At 38.0% G+C, this 21,410-nt stretch overlaps 1 protein-coding gene across 4 annotated transcripts in view; it reads left to right on the forward strand.

The window, feature by feature from the left end:
• The window catches only part of SLC6A15 (solute carrier family 6 member 15), a 39,902-nt gene extending 31,443 nt beyond the window's left edge, over positions 1 to 8,459 (forward strand). For 3 of the 4 annotated variants that reach the window (XM_061369352.1, XM_061369353.1, XM_061369354.1), the window contains 4 exons: positions 20 to 212; positions 2,804 to 2,963; positions 5,403 to 5,565; positions 7,092 to 8,459. In XM_061369352.1, coding sequence (XP_061225336.1) covers positions 20 to 212; positions 2,804 to 2,963; positions 5,403 to 5,565; positions 7,092 to 7,463 — 888 coding nt within the window. In that variant the 3' untranslated portion in view covers positions 7,464 to 8,459. Of the gene's footprint in view, positions 1 to 19; positions 213 to 2,803; positions 2,964 to 5,402; positions 5,566 to 7,091 lie in introns of those variants that run through there. The other variant, XR_009727816.1, reaches the window with a different exon arrangement.
• The last annotated feature ends 12,951 nt before the right edge of the window (positions 8,460 to 21,410 follow it).

Here is a 21,410-nt window from a genome sequence, read left to right on the forward strand (position 1 = left end):
GGATTTTTCTTACTGACAGGCCGTTCAAGGAACTGGTTTAGCTTTTATTGCCTTCACAGAAGCGATGGCCCACTTCCCTGCTTCCCCATTCTGGTCAGTCATGTTCTTCCTCATGTTAGTAAATTTGGGACTTGGAAGTATGTTTGGAACCATTGAAGGCATCATCACACCTATTGTTGATACCTTCAAAGTCAGGAAAGAAATTCTTACTGGTGAGTTGCACAAACTTTCTTTTCTCACTATTCTCATTAGAGAGTTAAGGTACGGGGTTTTTTTGATCATATGATCATTTCTTGTTTTTTGACATGAGAGTTTTCAGTGCTGACATTTTACAGAGCAGTAATTCATTGTATTCCAGACTGTACTTCCAGTCTTAAATAAAATGTGTAGTTGTTTGGGGTTTTTTATTTAAATGCCTAAAGCTATTTGAGGTGTAGCCTGTTTATATAGCTCTGATCTTGTAGCAATTTCTCTTTTTGAGGTAGAAGGGCAGCATAAAATGTGAAAGTTAAGTTTCGGACAATCTGCATGACATCTGCAAAGGACTTGGTATGTTCTGCACAAATTATGTGACAGGAAGGGTAGAAAATTAAAAATATAATAAGCTGCTTTAACATTATCTAACTCTATGAAGGAAATAATAATATATTTTCTAAGAGCTAACCGTGGATGCAGCAGAGCATTGCTCTTTCCTGGATGCTTTCCTTACCTTATATTAATAAATAAGATTTAACAGAAAACATTTTCTTTTTTTTTTTTTGCTTTGCTAGAGGAAAATTCTGAAAAATCAGTTGATTTATCTTTAGGAAGTTCTAACCTATTGAGCAGTTGTTTATTTGCTTTACTTTGTTTGTTTTATCAGCTCTAATTCTTACTGAATGACCAGTGTGACATTTAGAAACTTGCTGTTCTTTCTAATTTTACATGCAAGTACTATGATATATAGCCATTACTCTGGCGTAAAGGAGGATTTTACAATAATTCCTTGTAACTGCATTTGAGAAAGAAACTATTTAAGATAAAGGTATATTAAAGAACTGCTTTTCTCATGTAATTTTTTTGAGTGGTATGCATGCATGATTTTTGCTGAACTCAGTTGTACTCAACGGATTACAACTCTATATAGTGTTTATATAATTAACTTACAAAACTAAAGTGCCTGGGTTATACTTCACGCAGTATTGGTGGGATTTAATAAGGATTATGCCTGCACGAGAGTTTGTACTTACAACCCACAAATACTCAATTTCTACAGAAGTGTGAGCACGTCTGCAGGTTTTTGCACTGTGGTTCCAGTTCAGTTCCTGTTGAGCTCAGGGAAAGAAACTCATAAGCTAAAAGATTTTTTGCATTCAAGTCAGATTCATTTCCTCAGTCTCCAAGGCAGCTATACTTGAAAGCCCACTAGTCCCCCTGACTGTTTCCTGAGACTGCCTGTGCCAAGGATGCACAGAGCCTCTGAACAAGTCAAGATGGGGTACTTTTTCCACTCATTCCCAGTCAAGCTGATTTCAGCCTCCATTACAGTCAGCTGTTGGGATCCTCCTGTCACTCCAGAGATACAAATGGGTTCTACCTCTTGATAGCTTGATGGCATCAGGGTACACTGTGCACCAGTGTCTACTAGAGCCTTATACTCCTGTGGGACTCATGTGCCAAGCCATCTGCTCCACACACTCCAGTAAACCCATCTGTCCCTAGCCTCCACCTGGCTGGAGGCAGGGCCCTTCTAGTCCTGGTTATAGAATTCTGCACTCACTTCTTGTGAAAGCAGATTAGAATTCCTTTCCATACGGTCAGGAGTCCTTCCACTGTCTGCAGCACTGCTCACTGGAGACTGAAGCAGCAATTTTCCTGGAAGAACATCCATTTGTGGGTTGTTTTTCCTTGCAGTTCATGTAGCTGTGGCTCTAGAGCTGAGGTAGATTTTCCATCTCACTTCCTCATGTCCACATGGGTTGTGTGCATTGGACTTCATCTGAATCTGTGAATGACTGTGTGTCGCTTGCCTGGGTGACAGATAACATATTCCTTCAAGGGATAACTTTTCTTCACACTTGACAGGAGACTCCCTGAGGTTGAGGACTTGTGTCCCTTTTCCAATTGCCTTGTCAATACCCCTTTCCCTAGAAAGTGATCCCAGCTGCTTGGCTTCCCTGTCATTTAATTCCAAACTGCCAGCCCCATTATCCCAGCACCAGAGCAGGTAGGTGTTAATACAATCACCTGGATGACAGCTGAAATCTTTTCATATATTGAATTAGTTGTCCCTAAACAAAAAAAGGGGCAGAAATTTTGTTGCTTAGTGTAAAAATGTACTTAGACTGATCCTAAAGGAACTTCATTCTGTAAGTAATTAGGGGAAGTGTTCAGCCTTTATACTTTTTAGAATTACAGTCCTAAAATTTTTAACTTTTTAGGTTTTTTTTTTCACTTTTTCATTTCTAAGTTATTTTCAATTCTGAATTCCAAAAAGTCATCTATTGACCAAGTAACATGATGTATGATGTTTAGCTTGCCAATTCTGTGTATTGTAGCCTTGCATTCACATTAAGTTGAATGTTTAAAGAGAAATAGTCACTTGATTAATCTGCTGCGTAATCAGTATTGCTGCAATATGGCAATTCCAGTAATTCTAGTTTAACAGCTTCTCCCCCCCCCAAAGTAAAACATTTCAAACTTTGATTATAAGAAATATAATGAAATAATGAGTTAAAGTATATCTTTGCTGTTTAGAGCTCTTCTGTTTCCTCTTGCGGAACTTCATTTTAATTACAGCTCACATTTCTGTTCTTTATTCCAGTCATCTGCTGCTTGGTAGCATTTTTTATTGGCCTGATCTTCGTGCAGCGCTCTGGAAATTATTTTGTGACAATGTTTGATGACTACTCAGCTACTCTGCCCCTGCTTATTGTGGTTATTTTGGAGAATATTGCAGTCACCAGAATTTATGGAATAAACAAGTAAGTGAAGGAAATGTATCTCCCTGTACATACCAACAGTATTAATTACAACAGCAATTACTATTTAAAGCATGAAGTATTTGCTATGTATGCATAGATACAATTAAGCAGAAAGTGGGTCAATCTGGATGTGACTGAAAACAGGTTTGAAGCAAGATATACTGCATTTCACTGGTGTGAAACCCAAATTGCAGTTGCAACAGGTACAAAGAGAGGAGAGTACAGAAAAAGAGGCAAAAGAAGAGTTACAAAGGCAGCTGGATATGCAAGTATGAGGAATTTATGTAGAAATAAGACAGCAAGGGTCATAGCAATTAACTGTTCTTTGCATTAGTTGTGAGAGGAAATAGAGAAAACTATAGGAAAAGACAGTGTCAAAACTTACTTGGAAGCAGCCTGGTTGACAATGAAGTTTCTATCAGTGAAGGCTGAAGAGAAATGACCATCAAGTCCTTCTAATTTTTTTACACTTTAAGACTGCAATCACCAGAATGTGTTCACTAAGCGAGATTGATATGTGCCACACTTAAGGAATACAAGAGTTCGTATGACAAAATAACTCATGCAATCCATAGATAAAACAGAGGATGCTATACTAGGTGCTGAAGTAATTTAAACATCTGTGATTCCTCTGCATTTACAAAGGGTGCACAGAATGGGTGGGTTTTCATTTGACATTTTGCTCCCACAGTCTGAGTAATCGGCCAGTCACTCACCATAATGAAATAAACTATATTAAGAAAATTTAACTTAATGGTTTCCAGACATTGTTTCTGGTCTGTGCAAGTAGTGCCTGTGTCTGCTTACTTGTTAAATGAGAATTCCCACTTGGGCCACATGTATGATGCTATGATTGATCACATAAACATGAAAACTGTGTAGATGTTCTTACACATGCAAATGAAAGATAAAGCAGATGATCAGGTTGGTAATGTCCAGTCGAGTTCCACTGCGGAGGTAGACATGCCAAAAAGTTTACCTGTGAGGAAGCTGATGTTAAGGAATAGCTAAAATATGGTAATATTTTGCTTCTGAATCAGAGTACAGTTGATTCATGTTTTCGGAAAAGGTTCTGACAGGATAAAGTGAAAAGTTAACAGCCAGTTTTCTTATTCATAATGGCCTCCTGAACCTCCCTCTGGAGTATTCCTGATACTTTTTCTGATGTATATTTCTCCAGAATAGCCTTCTTCAGGAACCCAGCATTCTTGTTTGCAAAAACTGCCAGAATCAACAGCTTCAGGTTGTCCTCAGCTGTGATAGCACTGAGGGGTCCTCCTTGTAGGTGAAGATCCGTACATATGTTTCCTCTGTCTTTGATCAGATAGGAAAAAAGTAACACATTTCATGCAAAGGGATTACAGCCAAATGATAGGCAATAATCTTCCTGTAACCAAGAAGGAAAATCTTCTGTGCTGGAATGAGTGCTAAAGGAACTTGGTAGCTTTTAAAAGAGGGTAAGTAGGATGGAGATGGTGAAAAACTTTAAAGTGAAGATAATAGATTTATGCTCAACTGAATGAGGTACTGGAGATCCCAGACAGGAGAGGCTATCTATAGTGGAGCACAATACATTTGTAAATCTCAGCTTCTTCTTAACGATGTGCTTCATTGCAGTGTAAGCAAGGGATAGAACACCCCACACTGTGCAGTTCAAAAACATTTTTGAGTTTATGTGACAGTAGCTTCACATGTGTAACTGCTTTGAAAACATATTTGTTCCTATGAGAGCTTTTTTTGAGAGGCACATTTCAGAAGGGAGTGGGATCACAAGGGAGTTAAAACAGAATTAGTGCTTTGTTCACACTCCAAAAGAATTAATTCTAAAAATATTCTCTCTTTTTCTACTGGCTCTGGAACCATGTATTCCTCCATCAAGAGTACAAAAATGGGAGTTTTGTTCATATCATAACTTGCAATTTTGAGGCACAGGGAGACAGATTTAAAAATTCACAAAGTTTTATTTCAGCACTTACATGATGCAAACCATACCTTATGCATAAAATTATTTTTTACACTGCACCAACATGTGGGTTCCAAATTAATTTTGCAGAATCTGTAAGATGTGCTGGTTTTACATGTCCTCAGAAGTAGTGACACATGCCTTAGTAAATAACCCAGTAAACAATGTAAGAAGATGTAAAAAAGAATCTTCTAAAAGGAAGGTGAGTTTAAATATGTTTCCAGCACAGTCCAACAAGCACTTTACTGAATCACTGCACTATGTAGCAAATCCACCTGTTCATTTGTTCTGAACTAGAAATTTAAACTCTTTTTTTTTTTTTTCATCCTATTAAGTAATCTAAACTGCAGCCTTTTCTATACATGCAGTTTTTCAGGGTTGGTTCCCTCAAGTTAGTTGCTATGTATCAATTATGGTACTTAAAATTTCAGTATTTCAGTGCACGCACTAACAATAAACTTTTATTCCCTTCACAGGTTTATGGAGGATCTGAAGGATATGCTTGGGTTTTCTCCAAGCCAGTATTATTACTACATGTGGAAGTATGTTTCACCTTTTGTATTGTTGTGTTTGTTGGTAGCTAGTGTTGTCCAAATGGGATTAAGTCCTCCTGGCTACAATGCTTGGATTGAAGATAAGGTATGTATATAACAGTTGCTATAGAATAGAATAGAATAGTTAGGGTTGGAAAGTACCTTAAGATCATCTAGTTCCAAACCGCCTGCCATGGGCAGGGTCACCTCACACTAAACTATGTCACCCAAGGCTATCATAGTGATCATATCTGAAGTATTCCAGAAATACATAAAAAGACAAAAGAATTGCAATTAGAAGTTCATAATCAGTATAAACTATGACATGGTTGTTTTTATCTCAAGTAACATTAATGTAAAACCAGCTATTTTTTAAATCTTAGAGTAGTTCTGCTTTAAAATATAACTACTTGACATGTACCTTCATGCTTTTTGTGACTTTTTGGTTTGTTGATGCATGTTGGAGAAATTCTTAAGGTTGGGAGAAGTTACTCACTTTCCTTAAATCTTATTTTCCTAGAGAAAATAGTTGGGCGATAACACTAAATAAATAATTTCAGATGGCATATTTCTTTTTTAATGCAAAATTAAATACTATGAGTTAGCCATGTCATAAATTTTCCCCTTTGGGAATGCATATCACATTGTATGTAGCAGCTGCATTAAAATGTTTCTGATAGGAGTGTTTGTTTTGTACAAAACTTGTCTGTATTAATAGTACAGTCAGTGCTGTATGTTGGTTCCAAAAAGAAATTCAGTCATAGTAACTCCTAAGAGTTCTACTGGCATGTAGGCTCAACAGCCCTCAGCTCTTTCTACAAGCTTGTCATACAAAATGCAGGGAGAGAAAAATATCAGAGAAATGAATCTTGGGGACCCTTCTGAATGGACAACTGTCTGAATTAGCTGTGGGGAGATTGCAGCAAAGACAGGTAAAGCGTAAACGCAAGAGGTTGGCTTTACAATAGGTAGACATCTACTTCTAACGAGACAACCACTGTACTTTCTCAGGATTCTTAGAAAAATGTTCTTGTTTATGCTTTATTCTTGCCCTCAAAAATTAGAAAGAGAATTACCTTAGAATAACAAATATAATATTCCTTTCCATGTATATAAAATCAGGCAAACTGAATTTGTTGGCCAGTGAGTCATGGTATGGGGTGCAGTCACTGCCCCAGTAAATGTGTTTGTTATAGTTTGCATTAAGTTTATAAGAAGTGGAACAATTCCACAGAGTCATCTGGGACAGTCCCTGTCTAGACTAGCTGTTGGCCTACAAGGACTTCTTTTCCAGGCACAGTAACAAATTCCACTGCACACTTGTCCGTCCTGATCATCCTTTAAGGAATTGGAGAGCAGCTGCAGACAAATGCACCAGAAAAGCTATTGTGAAAATTCTGATTTGGGTTCTGCTGGAGTTCTCTGAGCATCTCAGAAACTGGGGGACAGTGTTTAGGTCCTACTGACTGGCAAAAAGATGGCAATCCTACATCTCCATTTGAGATCTGTAATGATGCCCACATTGTGGGTGCAAGGTGGCAAGAAGATGAAAATGGCACGCTTCGGTGAGGACTGCAGGTTTGCTCTTTTTCAATGAAGACTTATTCTTTGTTTTTCTCTTGGGTTCCTCAGGCCATGGAAGAGTTCCACAGCTATCCAACATGGGGAATGATTGTCTGTATATCTCTGATGGTGTTGGCCATACTGCCAGTCCCAATAGTCTTCATGGTGCGCCGTTGCAACCTTATTGATGACAGCTCTGGTAGTTTGGCATCTGTATCCTACAAAAGAGGCCGGATAATAAAGGAACCTGTTAATCTGGAGGGGGATAATACAAGTCTGATTCATGGGAAGAGTCCAAGTGAAGTGCCGTCTCCAAATTTTGGCAAAACCATATATCGAAAACAGACAGAATCACCAACTCTGGATACTGCTCCAAATGGTCGTTACGGTATTGGATACCTGATGGCTGATATGCCTGATATGCCGGAGTCTGATTTGTAACTGCAGAAAAAAAGATGCTGTTAGTTTCTTCTCTCTCACTGATCATGGCTCTCCTACGAGAGGTGGTCAGCTTCACTTAGTAGGGTGCGATCTCAGATGGTCCATAGCGACAGTCTTTAAAATGTCATGACTGTATGTACAGGTTGAGAAAACTGGCTTTGGATTAATCCTCTGGGGTTTTTGCACTGAAGGGATCACATTCAAAATCAGTGGTAGCCTACATCTGCCAGTATAGCCAAGGATTTGATTTTTTAATTAATTTCTAAATTTAAAGCTTTCTATCTTCAAAGCCCAGGTGTCACTCAAATGAGAAACTATTTGTGTGGTAAAATAAGTGAAAATCCTTTTTTTCTGCTTTCAGGTTTACTCCCCAGTATTAAAAGTGAGCTCCAAAGTAGTTCACCAAGCCCGTGTTTGTGTAAACACTTGTATACTTTATGTAGATATGCTGTACTTATTTTGTTAGCACTGATAATTACTTAGGCTATTAGCTGAGTCAAAAACAAACCTGCAAACTATTTTCTTATGTAATAGCTGTATAGAGCAATAGGATTAGAAAATCGAGGAGTAGACTTACAGGAAGGTGAGGAAAGATTCCCTGTTTACTGGGGACTGCATAAACTGCGTCTGTATACTTTGTGTAAAATACTTGCTTTTTCAGTGTGAAAACAATGTTAGAGTGAGTCACTCCAAGAATCTTAAGGATTGTGCAGATTCTGCATTTTTTTCTATGCTGTGTGCCTAAAAAAGACCTTCTTGATATTTATTGTGGTTACAAGATTACATATATATTATATTTATATAATATACTTGTAATGTAAATATGTATATTATTCTGTATGTAATAATTTCAAAAGTTGAAGCAAGATGGCTTTTTTAATCAGTTTCCTTCAGTTTTGCTTCTGTTTTACGCAGGTAATTTTTTTCAGTTGGTAATTGCTGAGAACTGTATGGCATTACATTTTAACCGATGAATAAAGAGATTGACAAGGTGTTTCTCTGTGGTTTCCTAATATGCTTATTATAACACAGCCTGCTTTTCCCTCAGCTAGGCTGTCTGAAAGCATAACATTTACCACCTGAGTAGAGATGCTAAAAGAACCTGAAAACCCTCATAATTAATTGTTGGATAAGTACTTTTACTGTGAATATGGTAGTTGATGTATCACTGTAAACTGGCATGATACTCTGGAAGCTAGTACATGATTTATTCCTCACCTTAAGGATTTTTAAAGTTAGGCTTAAGTCCTGACTTAAGTACCTCTAGTACTGAGTACTAGAGGTACCTCAGTACCTCTAGTAAGGGCATAACTTAGCTACATTGTCCCAGCATCAAAGAACCATATTAATTCATTTGAGGTAAATGTAAGTTTCAGAAGCTGTGTGCCTCAAGAACACAATTTTGAGTGTGTCAAGTGTAGAAAAGCTATGCCAAACAAATGAAAAGTACAGAAATCTTAAAACACCTTAGCAACTTGGTAAAATTCCTTAGGGATAACTTGTTTCTGGGGGATAATCCCAAATCCTTTTTCATTTCTACCTGGATCTTTTCACATAATTCCAATCAACAAAAAGTTGCACTAGTAGCATTGGCTGAGAAACAGCTATATTTAATTATGAGGCTCATCTTACAGTAGTTAGAAGTTGTGCACATAAAATAGGGTTGCAAGGAGTCCTCTAAAATGCATGTACTAGAACATATGGTAGAGATGGCATGATTTAAGCAGGTTGCTCATTCATAATTTATCAATTGCCAATACTAGTATGTGTATAATGGATAGCTATTATAGACACAGAGCAAGCATGTACAAAGTATTCCTGCTATAGCAGAGCTGCTGCAGATTTCCACCATCATATTGCATCAGGCTTCTAGAATAAGTGACTGCTCAGGATAGTTGTCATGCATCCGCTCTGTGTCCAGTACACAAAGTGCCGAAATCTGTTGTTACAGACTAGTTGCCTGTAGTGACATCTGCTTTTAGTAATACAGATGCTAGATTTAAATGTGAATTGATAGCCAAATGTCTGGTGCTGCACAAGACCTGTTAGAACACAAGCAAAAGCTTACTATCAAAGTGCAATAGGCTACTTTGTTTTAAAGAATCTTGAAGGGGACTACTGCTACTTAAGCAGACAGCTAAAGTTTATTCTGCTATGGAATAAATACGTCTTGTTTCTGCCCTTTTGCCTGTCTCCTTCAACACTTATAATGAGTATTTAGATTTTGCACACATTTAAACTACTGCTTCTTAATCAATTGCTTCCTAATAGCCAATTAGCATGAATTTCCTCAGCTTTATAGAAATTTTCAGGCTTGATGTATGTCAGAATGTATGCCCTGCCTACCACCAGATGTTTGATTCTTAGTTTGATCTTATCATGATTGAACAACCTGAAGTGCAGAAGTTCTTTAACCTGGTTCAGTCTGATTGGCTAAAAATGAAGGCACTGTCTGTCTTCTGTAAAGAAGCAGGACTGGTCAAAAAAAAAGTAGCTATATGAGGTGGTTTAAAAACACCAGAAATAATTAAAGTGTAGCATCCAGGCCCTTGGATATTAATGAAAGAACTGCTGAAGCAAAGTGTGAAATTGTATGTACAGTTGCTGGTAAAACTAAGGGAATTCCCACTGCTTTTACACTGCAACTTTGGGAGCAAGTGGCTACTTGCTGTCCTTATGAACAAAAAGAAAAGAGCAGGGGAGAGGTTTCAGATATTTATCTAAAAAGCCAGAATGTCTATGTGGTGTGTCAGTCATAACCACAATTAATTTATCCTCTTTTTTTTTTAAGGAAAAGGTCATTGCAAAAGGTAGTCATATTTAAAGAAAATCTTATTTGTGTCTTATACAATCAGAAATAGCCTAAGAACACACTCATTCATGTGGAAAGTGAAATAGATTTCCAATATAATTTATTGCAGAAGGCCTAAGGTTTCTGAAACCGGTATGCTTTGTGAGATCTGATTTCCCCAAAGATAACACGATTAGTCAGCATCAGTGTGGCACAAATGGAGGCCATTTCATTGCCTCCATGTTCTTCGATGAAGGTTCTCAAATGCCATGACATATTCAGGACAGTTACCACACAATCTTGTTGCCCATTCTTAGTCTTTTCTGATGTATTAAAATTTTGTCAATACTGCATTGGGTTTACATGGCAAGGTTTTGGTAGCAAGGGGAGCTAAAGGTTTGCTAGGAGCTTCCTTGGTGCCTGACAGAGCCAATGCCAGCGGACTCCACAATGGACCCACTGCTGGCCAAAGCTGAGCCCAACAGCAGCACTGGTAGCAGCTCTGGGATAACACATTTAGGGAGTAAAAGAGCCCTACACAACAGCAACTACAGCAGGAGTGACCGTATGTGAAAGTAACATCTCTGAAGACTCCATGTCTCCCTGCAGCCCATGGAGGTCCATGGTGGAGCAGATCTCCACCTGCAGCCCATAGGGTTCCCCATACAGGAGCAGGGCAATGCCCGAAGGAAGCTGTGACTCTGTGGGGATCCCGTGCTGGAGCAGACTCCTAGCAGCACCTGTGGCCACATCGAGAGAGGAGCCGACACTGGAGCAGGTTCGCTGCAGGACTGGTGAGCCCACGGGGACCCAGGCTGGAGCAGTCTGTTCCTGAAGGACTGCACTCGATGGAAGCGGCCCATGATGGAGCAGTGTGTGAAGAACTGCAGCCTGTGGGAAGGGCTCTCTCCCGTGGGAGAAACCCCAAGCTGGATCAGGGAGAGTGTGAGAAGTCCTCCCCTGAGGAGGAAGGAGTGGCAGACATGTGTGATGAATTGACCAGAATCCACATTCCCCATTCCCCTGAGCTGTTCTGGGGTGAGGAGGTGGAGAAATAAGGAACAAAATTAAGCCAGGGAGGGAGGGAGGGAATGGTGGGGGAAGGTGTTTCAAGATTTGTTTTTTTTTTTTTCCTAATTATTCTGCTCTGATTTGATTTGCAATAACTTAAACAAACTTACTTCCCTGAGTTGAGTCTGTTTTCCCTGTGATAGTAATTCATGAATGACGCATCCTTGACCCAGGAGCCTTTTGTACATTCCCCCTGCTGCCAATTGAGGAGGGGTGTGATAGAGCAGTTTTAGTGAACACCTGGCATCTAGCCACAGTCAATTCACCACAAATAGCTTACAGAGTATCATGCAGACAATTAAAAAGAGAACAAAGGAAAAATGGATAAGAATAAGATAAAAAATAAAAAAAAAAGTTGAACAATCATAACCCTATTGTTAGGGAAAAGCAGGTACGTGCTAACTGATGAATCCTCATGCCGGCATAATGGTCCCAGCAATCTTGTCACACTAGGAAGGAATCAGTTATGTTTGTGATAGCACTAGCAGACAAATGAAAGATGTGTTTGCAAAGGGTTTTAGATACTCTGGAGATACTAAACCATATTGACGACCATGAAAGACAAACGTCTAGTCTTCAGCTGAGATGCAGTGTATTCAAAGAAAAACAAAAGTTTTACTGCTACAACGTCTTTGAGAAATTAGCAGAAATGTTATGACAGTTTCTTTTAATGCAGCCTATTTAATATAAACATTTAAATGCCTACTTAGATGCTGTGATTTGAGGAAAAAGAGGAAATCAGAAATACGAGATGTGATTTACTTCCTTTGCCACTGGATGGTGCTCTTATTTCATGTGTATTGGTAAAATGGCATGTTCAGTTAAAGGGGGAGAATGCTGTATTTTTATTCTTTACCAAGACAAAGAACTCTTCAGAATGATCATAGTCTTGTTAAAACCCAGAACTTTACTAATTTGCTGTACCTTCAGCTGTTTTCATAGATAGTTGATTATTTTATATCCGAAAAAAAAAAAGATGCTCTGAATCTTCAATGCTAGTAAAAGCATCAGCACACTGTCAGTATCCCAGTGCCAAGTAGTGCACTTTTGGGTCTTGGAAGCAAGCAGCAGCTTCTTGATTCGATATTTTGAAATCAATAATTTTCTAACATGCTTTTGTTTTTCAAATATCCTATTTCTTGCTATTCTCATTTCTTAAATTAGCCAGTTAATTACTTAGCAAATTAATTAGTGGAATAAGGAAATCTCAAAATATAGTATTGCTATTAACACTAATAATATTAAAGAGTTCAACACTTCTCATTGCCATCATCAGTAAATGCTGAAGGTTGCAATGAGAGTTGTAGATGAGAACTGGGGGTCAGCAAGAAGCGCTGAAAAGGGACGGCAACTCAAGGAGCAATGGAAGCTTGCAACTGCTTCTGAGGAAAGAAACTACTGTGATATCTGGTAGTGTTTTAAAAGTAGTACAGCTACTAAAACATGTCTTGGGCAGCTGTTTAACCCTCTTGGTAAAGAAAATTGAAAGCATTTCTCACTAGCTCTGACAGAAACACTGTGCCTTTCATTTGTATTGTATTCATCACAACTTAGTACTAAATAAGTGAAAAATATTAACTAAGACACTTTTCTCAAGTCAGTGTTAATGCATTTCTCTGTTGTTGGGTTTTTTTTCCCAACAAAGTACACAGAATGGTAATGAGAGCTCCTATGCCATAGTCTTTAAATTACGGCGTTAAGATGAAGAATTTATTCAGTGAAAAAAAACACCAACAAACCGGATTTAGACATTCTCCTTATTTATTCAGTCCCATATCCTTTTCTGCTTTTAAGATGTTTCTTGGATGTCTCATGTCTAATCCGAACTCAACAGGTGGAAAATGAAGAATGTGTTTTCAAACACTAGAAATTCAAAGATAAGAGATACTCCCTTAACTAAAAGCAGAGCTGATTAGCAAAAAGGAAAATTATAAGAAAAAATAAATTTGCTTCAAAGCAAGAATAATTTGTTTTCAGATTTTTTTATTCAAGCAAAAAGTGCAGACATGTGAAGGAAGAGTCAGGTTTAAAAACTAAAGAATGAGAAATGAGGAAAAATGTTAAGAGTCATGAAAGGGTGTGGAACTGTATTGGAGCTCATTAAAAGAAGGGAAAAAAAAGATACTGAGGAAATAAGACTCAATGAATGGCAAAGCATAAATTAGAAAGATAAAAAGATATGGGGGGAAAAAAAGGACTTCAGTGAGAAAATAGGTTTTGGTGGCTGTGTGAAGTATGATGTAATCAAGCCTTTAGAAAAAACAATCTAGATACAGCTGTTAAAGAGAGGTATGAAGATAGGCTCAAAAAGTTGGGACTGTTTAGCCTGGAGAAGAGAAGGCTGCATGGAGACCTCATAGCAGCCTTCCAGTATCTGAAGGGGGACTATAGGGATGCTGGGGATAGACTCTTCTTTAGGGACTGTAGTGCTAGGACAAGGGGTAATGGGTTAAAACTTAAACAAGGGAAAGTTTAGATTGGATATAAGGAGGAAATTCTTTCCTGTTAGGGTGGTGAGGGACTGGAATAGGTTGTCCAGGGAGGTTGTGAATGCTCCATCCCTAGCGGTGTTCCAGGCCAGGTTGGACGAAGCCTTGGATGGCATGGTTTAGTGTGAGATGTCCCTGCCCATGGCAGGAGGGTTGGAACTTGATGATCTTAAGGTCCTTTCCAACCCTAACTGTTCTATGATTCTATGAATCAAAGGTGGTTGAAGTTTTGTTAGTATAGGAGGAGTGGGAGAGAAGAGGAACTAATCAGGAAAAGGGAATGCTGGGCTGGGAAGAAAGACTTGGGCTGTGTCAAAATCAATTTCCCTTTAAGTACTCAAGTGCCTTTGACGTATGAAAAGTTTGGTTATTTTCATAAAACATTGTGAAATGTTCTGGGGAAAGATGTTAAAGAAATGCAGCCTTCCAAAATTATTTTATTTTAGCTCTCTGATTTAAAGTCAAAACTATCAGGGTGAATCCATGGCACAATAGCAGGCAAATTGTGCCATGGATTTAAGGTTTAAGGAGAAAAGTAGTTACTTAAAAGCACAGAAAACTCAATGTATGAGGATGCGAGGTGAGGAAAAATGAGAGATTGTGACTAACAGCTCAGAGTCAGAACCACTGTGTTGCTGTGATTTAACATTGTAATAAATCTCCTGAGCACTTCCCTAGCGTCAAGGATATGAATAGTCCCAGCCGTTACTTACAGACTTGAAATAAGCCAAAACCTCAAAGCACCTAAATGATATACATTTTACTGCCTGGTCCCTGGAATGAAAACCAGATACCCAATCTCCCATATGCAATGCATCTGGACAGTCAAATGTTCCAAAATTATGAATCTATAAATGGGCAACATTTGGTGTGGGACTTGAGTGTGACAGAACCCCTTGTTCTCAAAAACAGAATCTGAGGCATTCTGGAGAAACTGCCAAATCAGGTGAGACATGAATGTCTGTGGGTCTTTACGGAAACTGAGCATTCAGCTCTGTTCAAGTAAAAAATAGTTTGTGTAAAATAAGTGTTTAATAACATGGATGTCATATTTAATGAAGATGTCATGAATGTTCTGCTTGCCCCTAGGCAGCAAAACCATATAATTCAAACTGGTTATCTGACTTAAAAATATTGAGTAGCTTGCAAACATGTTGTAAGCAATATATGTACACATTACCTACACCTTTACATAAACATACAGCTACAATTCAACTGGCTTTCTGAGAGAAGAGCAAAATAAGGATGGAACAGGAGGCACTCCTGCAGAAGATTTATTTCTAAATGAATCCAAGATTATTGTGTAAAGAGTCTTAAAAATGGTAAATGGCTGAAAGTAAGTAAGGTCACTACATAAAGAAAGAACTTTTGAATTAGAGAAATAAGAGGCTTCTTGAGACACATTTTGAAATTTCATAAGAAACTTTAAAATCTTCCCCAGATCTCAGGTCCTCTAGGGTCAGTTTAACAAGGCCTCCATAGATCTCATAGATATCCCAGTGCAAGGTCAAGCTCTCATATGTCTTAATTCACACGTTGTTATAAGCTTCCTTTTGATTTTGATTCCTCTCTGCTGCCCCAGGATTTCTCAGATGTTTCCCATTTTCACCACAGGCTGCACAAACAGCTATGCTGCCACAATGGATGTGGCACAATGGTGGTTTGGAGGCAGAAAGGAAGGACTGAGAGTGGAAATTGCTTAAACCTGCACTGCTACCGAAGGAAAAAACATGGAATTTTCCTTTCAGCCTCAAAAATACCATGTTTTTTCTATGGAAATGGTGTTATGAACAACTAAACAGTAGCAAAAAAATCCACAGTCTGTCTCTTACAGATTTTACTTAATTTACTGTTGACAGGTAGCTGAAAATTAGCCAACACATGGCATAGAGGTATGTGGCCACATAGACATATAAAAAAAATGCTGGTGACACTAAATCATGACTTTATCACAATCCTTATAAATAAATAAATAAATAATTTACTGAATTGTAATTCTTAAACTTCTTTCCATACCTTTTTCCCTTTGTTTTCAGGGATAACTTTTTCTAGCCCTCTCTGTCTTTTCCCCAGTCCACAATTGCCAGCTTTCAGGATTCATTTCATGGTTTGGTGAAGTACCTGGAATTTGCAGAATCAGCCTAACAGCATTTATCACACACATAGAAATTACATTGTAACTATCTGCATCAGATTTTTTAATTGCATTTGCAGTTTGAATACAGAGAAACTGAGTCTGTATTGCTATGCTGCACAGAAAACACTTGTGCCAATGCTGCATGGGTCAGAAGTCGTCTGGGCCAGATCACACTCTGACTGTGTACACATGCTCTGTATTAGCTGTGTAAAGGACCCAGGGATTTAATTCCCATTCTCTGAAACTCTTCAAACCATTCTTAGCTGAAGCACCTGTTGTGGGATATTTTGCTATAAAAGCCAACTGAACAAATCTAGCAATCTTGGGAGGAGGAGGGCATTTTTTCATCTTCCTACTCTCACTCCTGCTCACTTTGGCATTCATCAGACCTTCACACACAGATGCAATTTGTTAGGCCAGCAAAATGCTTCAATTTTTATTCCAGTGTGTTTTTTATTGTGAATTAAACTGATTTGTCACAGGATGAAGTGAGGACAAGCAGAGATGCAGGAGGGAGGAGGTGACTTTGCAGTGAGGAAAGGAGTAGACAGTTGTAGTGGAATGGACCTCTCTTTTGGTAGTAATGAAATTATTGTATCTGCTCAATCATGCAATATTAGCCCAAAGTAGAGGTGTATGACTGGATAGTATGAATTTTGGCCTAACAGGAACAATTCTCAGATCCACTATATTATTAAAACCCCCCTATTATGTGTAAATGGACTTTCACGGTATGCGTTACTAATTGAATTCATAAAGCACATTCTTATTAAAGGAAGTTAATAATATTCTAGAGCAAATTGTGAAAAAAATGTTGCTGTATTATCATGCCTTTAATGTGAATATAATAATTTGCCACTCCCTTAATTTTTACCTTTTCTTCTACTGAATTGATTCAGTGCTTTCCCTGCCTTGATATATGTTTGATTGTGCTGTTGACTTCTCATCCTCACACCCATAACACTGAATGGCTAATTTTATTTTACAGAATATCATTATTTACCTATGGGAACACATTTCTTCAGAGGCAATCCAAATGTGTCTAAGTCAGATCTGAAATTTGACTTCTAGCATATTTACAGACATATATGAGGTTTTCAGTGCTCTCTGGGCAAAATACTTCAGAAGCTCAGCATGTGGTATAACAGATTTTAGGACTATGCCTAGAAATAAAAAAAAAATGCATAATGAAAATTAAACACTTCAGTGTCCTTGCTGCCTCTATGAATAATTATTTATGTGCCATACTACATGTAGAAAATCTAATTTCAAGACACAACATCCGGAACAAAACCAGAAGGGTTTGCAGCTTCAGGAACAGATACTGCACAGAAGGTTAAGCCTTTTCTCATCATAGGGTGAAGCAGCTCCCCATGAATATGTTGTCTTTGTAAAGTATGCAAACAGCCAGAAACTCACTGGGCTCACAATAGGGTGATTACTTTAGACATCACGATGTCCTATGCTAATGAAGCTAAAAAGTACTTAACTAAGCATTGAGTGACAATGTCAGCCAATAAGAGGGGAGTTCTGGAGTGAAGTTGTGGAAAAGAAAATGCAGAGGAAAAAATGATGTTCAGACATTGATATCACAATAATATGGACCTAAAAATGCTTTAATTTGATTACTAAAGAGAATAAAGAAATAATCCACTGTTTCTAACTTTTGTGAACATCAAGAATGAAGGGTATTTTATAAGTATTGCTTGCGTGGAACAAGAAAACAACAACAGACAGGACAAAAATATCTTTGTGCTCTGCCTTTTTTCACTCACATATGGTACATATATGATGCACAGTGCATGCTTCTGGACCCTCTTCATCAAAATGCAGCCTTGCAGGGGACAAACAGATCTGTACAGCTGTTTATTCATTCTGCTAGCACATTCCAGGACCATGGCTAGGGTATAAACTCCACTGTGGAAAGCAGAATAAAGCCAGAAATAGCCCCCAACACACACATGCACAGAGATTAGCCCTCCATCTGCTCTACTAATAAAGGATTGTAGCTTACAGTTCGAAATCTGGCCTAGCAGACAGTGGTATAGAGAAAGGGATACAGTGGGAGATATCGGCTGTTCCCTCAAGATAGTGTTTTAGCAAGGGGAAATGAGTACTCAGTGTTAGTGAGACTTGGATGTGATTCTTTAATGAGAATAGAACAAAACACAAGCAAACCTCATCCACTCTCAGGCATTTCGAACATTCTTAAGATTGCTTTTTCTGACAGAAGCATCACTCTGATCGTGCAACCTATATCTTCCTAACCCCAGAAGATTCATGACAATTGTTGAAATGGAGAGAAATGCAAAAGCAACAAAATGAGATTTTAAATGCTTTTTATTCCTGTCCGCTTTCCTTTTTTTAACAAAGTACAGGAGCAAACTCCTCCAAAACTGAGAAAATAAGTCCTCTCATCATTTTTTTGTATTTGTATAATGTTAAGAAGGTGAGTCAGGTGGTGTAAAATAAACCAAACAAGTTAGCCCCTCATTTTGTTAACTGCAGGTCTTAAGGGGGAAATATGATATTTTATGCTCCTTGTATGCTACGGTGAGGAAAGTCTTGCAAGTAGAACAGAAGATTTAAGCTTTAAACTTCTGTTTACTTTAATGGATGTCATGCAGCTTAACCCTGTGAAAATGCATCCCTGTGCAACCATTAAGGATAAAGATCTTATTTTTTGAATCTTTCATGTGCTATACATTCTGGCTCAAAAGTCACACATTTGAGATAAATCATGCAGTATGTGCCAGTATCTTTTTCATTTTCAATGCTCTGGGCCCAAATTTAGGTTGACAGTCTAGACTCAAACTGATATAGCTGCATCACCTGTGTTGGAAAGAATTCATCTATGCTGTCAAATGTTTCCTTCCTGCATAGAAGAGTCAGTTCTACTCACTGATAGGGGCTATTAAGACTGAATTATTCTATTTGTAAAAAAGCTTTTGCCAAGAATATATGTGATATTGGAAAGAAGAGTATGACTCATAGGTGGCTGTATATGTTGTATTTCCCCTCTTTTCTAACGCTTTTTTTTTTTCCCCCCAATAGATAGGAATAGAAACAGGTTTGGGAACTGATTCCAGTGAGGCCAGATTGCCACCAGAGCTGTGAGATTGACATTCTTGTTATGAGTAACATTTGGTATGCTATAAAAACTTGCAAACAAGGATGGATGAGGATTTTTCTAACGCAGTTATGACTGTCTGAATCCCATGAGATACACCTCCTTCCCAGGAAGTACACTAGTGCTGGAAAGGTTCAGGTACCAGCCTACAAGAGGCAGGGCACTGTCAGGAATAAGGGTTGGGAGACCTGCTGGAAACAGTGCAGTGCAAAGGGTTGCACAACCTACAAAGGACTTTCCTGGAGTTATGACAACAGTGATTCTCCAACAGTTTAAGCCTGGAAGAGTGCAAGAATAGTTTCGATTATTTTAGCTCCTTTCCAGAACTGTGAGGCCTGTGATGTACCTTTTTAATTATTTATTTATTTTTTAATTTTTAACTTTAAGTGTGTAGTTGCACAAAGCTTTCATGAAATAGCATCTGGGATCTCCATTTTGCAGGGAAGACAAAGACTAGAAAGATCACAAATGAAGTCTATGACAGATCTAAAGATCAGATCACACTCTAGAGAAGGAACTGACACTTCCCTTATAAAGCCAAAGAAACAAACGTATCCTTACTTGAAAACATATTTTGCTGGGATTAGCAGATACTGGCTACTGGTGCAATTTCACATGGCTAGTCCAGAGCTGGATGCCACTGTTGGCCAATGTGTTTACCTTAGGTTTTCTTCTGTGCTTGTTCTCTAGCCTTTTTTGAACTAACAGCAAGATAAGGCAGCTATCTAATATAATTGAGGATTTTAATTACCCTTTACCCTATTGCTTTTCTTTTTAAGGTGGAGAAAATTAATTGGGGCTTTTTGTTTTAAAAGTATAAAATTCAAATGTCTCATAGACATTTCTTTCTGGTGCTGCCATGAGTAGCACCTGGATGTCATTTTGGAGAATGAGACCATGTGGCAGCAGATGCTGTATGGACAAGGTACATGAAGAGCTGTGACATAAGGTGAATAAATGTCCAAACAGCTGAGCACCAAGAATGTCATAACAGGTACACAATACAGGCTTCAAGCCTGTTTTGCAGATGCAACAGGTATCTACAGTTGCTATATATAAGTGACAGGAAAGAATTTCTTTAGTTCCCAATACAGAATTATGCATTGTGGAATAACAATTCTAAATGTAAATTTGACATAGATTTATTGTGTGATATTGTTTAATTTATCTTTCTTCATATCTGTTATTTTCTCCATAAAGTATGAAAAATGTTGCAACCTTAGAACAATAATCTTTTTGTGCATACATTGAAGACTGTCAATATAGTGTAATGGGTATTCTTTTTCTACCTAATAAAAGTTTTCTATTTTTAGGTATAAATTTCTTCTCAAGGAGTCATAAGGGACTCTAGCTGCACTCGAGTTAAGGTAAGTTATACCAGATCAGCAGTGATAGGTATTTCACAGTCAGAACTGGGCAGCTCTGCAGGCAGTAGACATTTCATTGATTTTTTGTCTCCACAGAAAACATTCACCACTATCTAACTTAGCCAAAAAATAGACTTTTCACAGCCTGGGATATAATGTAATACTCTGGTTGTTTATATCTTAAGCCAGATATACTGTGGACAACTTGGAGTGATAAACATATGCTCTTTCTAAAGGGAACTGGCATTGTAATTTTGTAATTTGGTGTATATTTAATTCCACATTCCTTTTTAATTAGGCCGTGTCTGATCATGCCAAAAATCCTCTTTGTAAAGGCAGGAGTAATTGATACAATGTTCCAATATGTTACCAATATTACTAACAATATATACTACTGTAGGAGTGGAATAGTTCAACCATGAATCCTATCATTATAATAAAAATAATAACCTTATCTGAAGAATTTATGCCCCTTCATAGGCAGAAGGAAATTCAGGCAAACTAACCCTTCAGTTAAAAGTTTGCTCATAGATTCAAACCAGAGTAGTAAAATATCAGTAGAGATTAACAGATTTGTTAACAAAAGTACATTTTCATTTCTTGTGAGTCTTTCATTGTATCCTGTTAAAATGCTTGTGGTCCAAAGATTTACTGATAAAACGCTGATTCCAATCTGTACAGCACATCTGGTGAAACACTACATAGCTCTTAGGAAATAGGTTGATGGAGACAGAAATACAGATTGGTACAGAGATAGGTAGATCACTCAATCCCCTTAAAAAACATTCCTCTTAATGACAGAAATGCCTCAGAGTTGTCTATGACACTGATCTGTTTTTTCCATTATGGCAGTATAAAGCACTGTATTCTGGGCTGTGTGTATACCCATTTCATTCTCTCAAGTGTAGTCAAAAGTGTGCATCCAGCCCATTCAGTACAGTGTGGTGTGTAATATTTCAGTT

Source organism: Neopsephotus bourkii, unplaced genomic scaffold, assembly GCF_033783945.1.
Source record: "Neopsephotus bourkii isolate Nb327-2 ecotype Australia unplaced genomic scaffold, CSIRO-AGI_Nbou_v1 NB_1493, whole genome shotgun sequence".
In the NCBI taxonomy this organism is placed as follows: Eukaryota; Metazoa; Chordata; class Aves; order Psittaciformes; family Psittacidae; genus Neopsephotus; species Neopsephotus bourkii.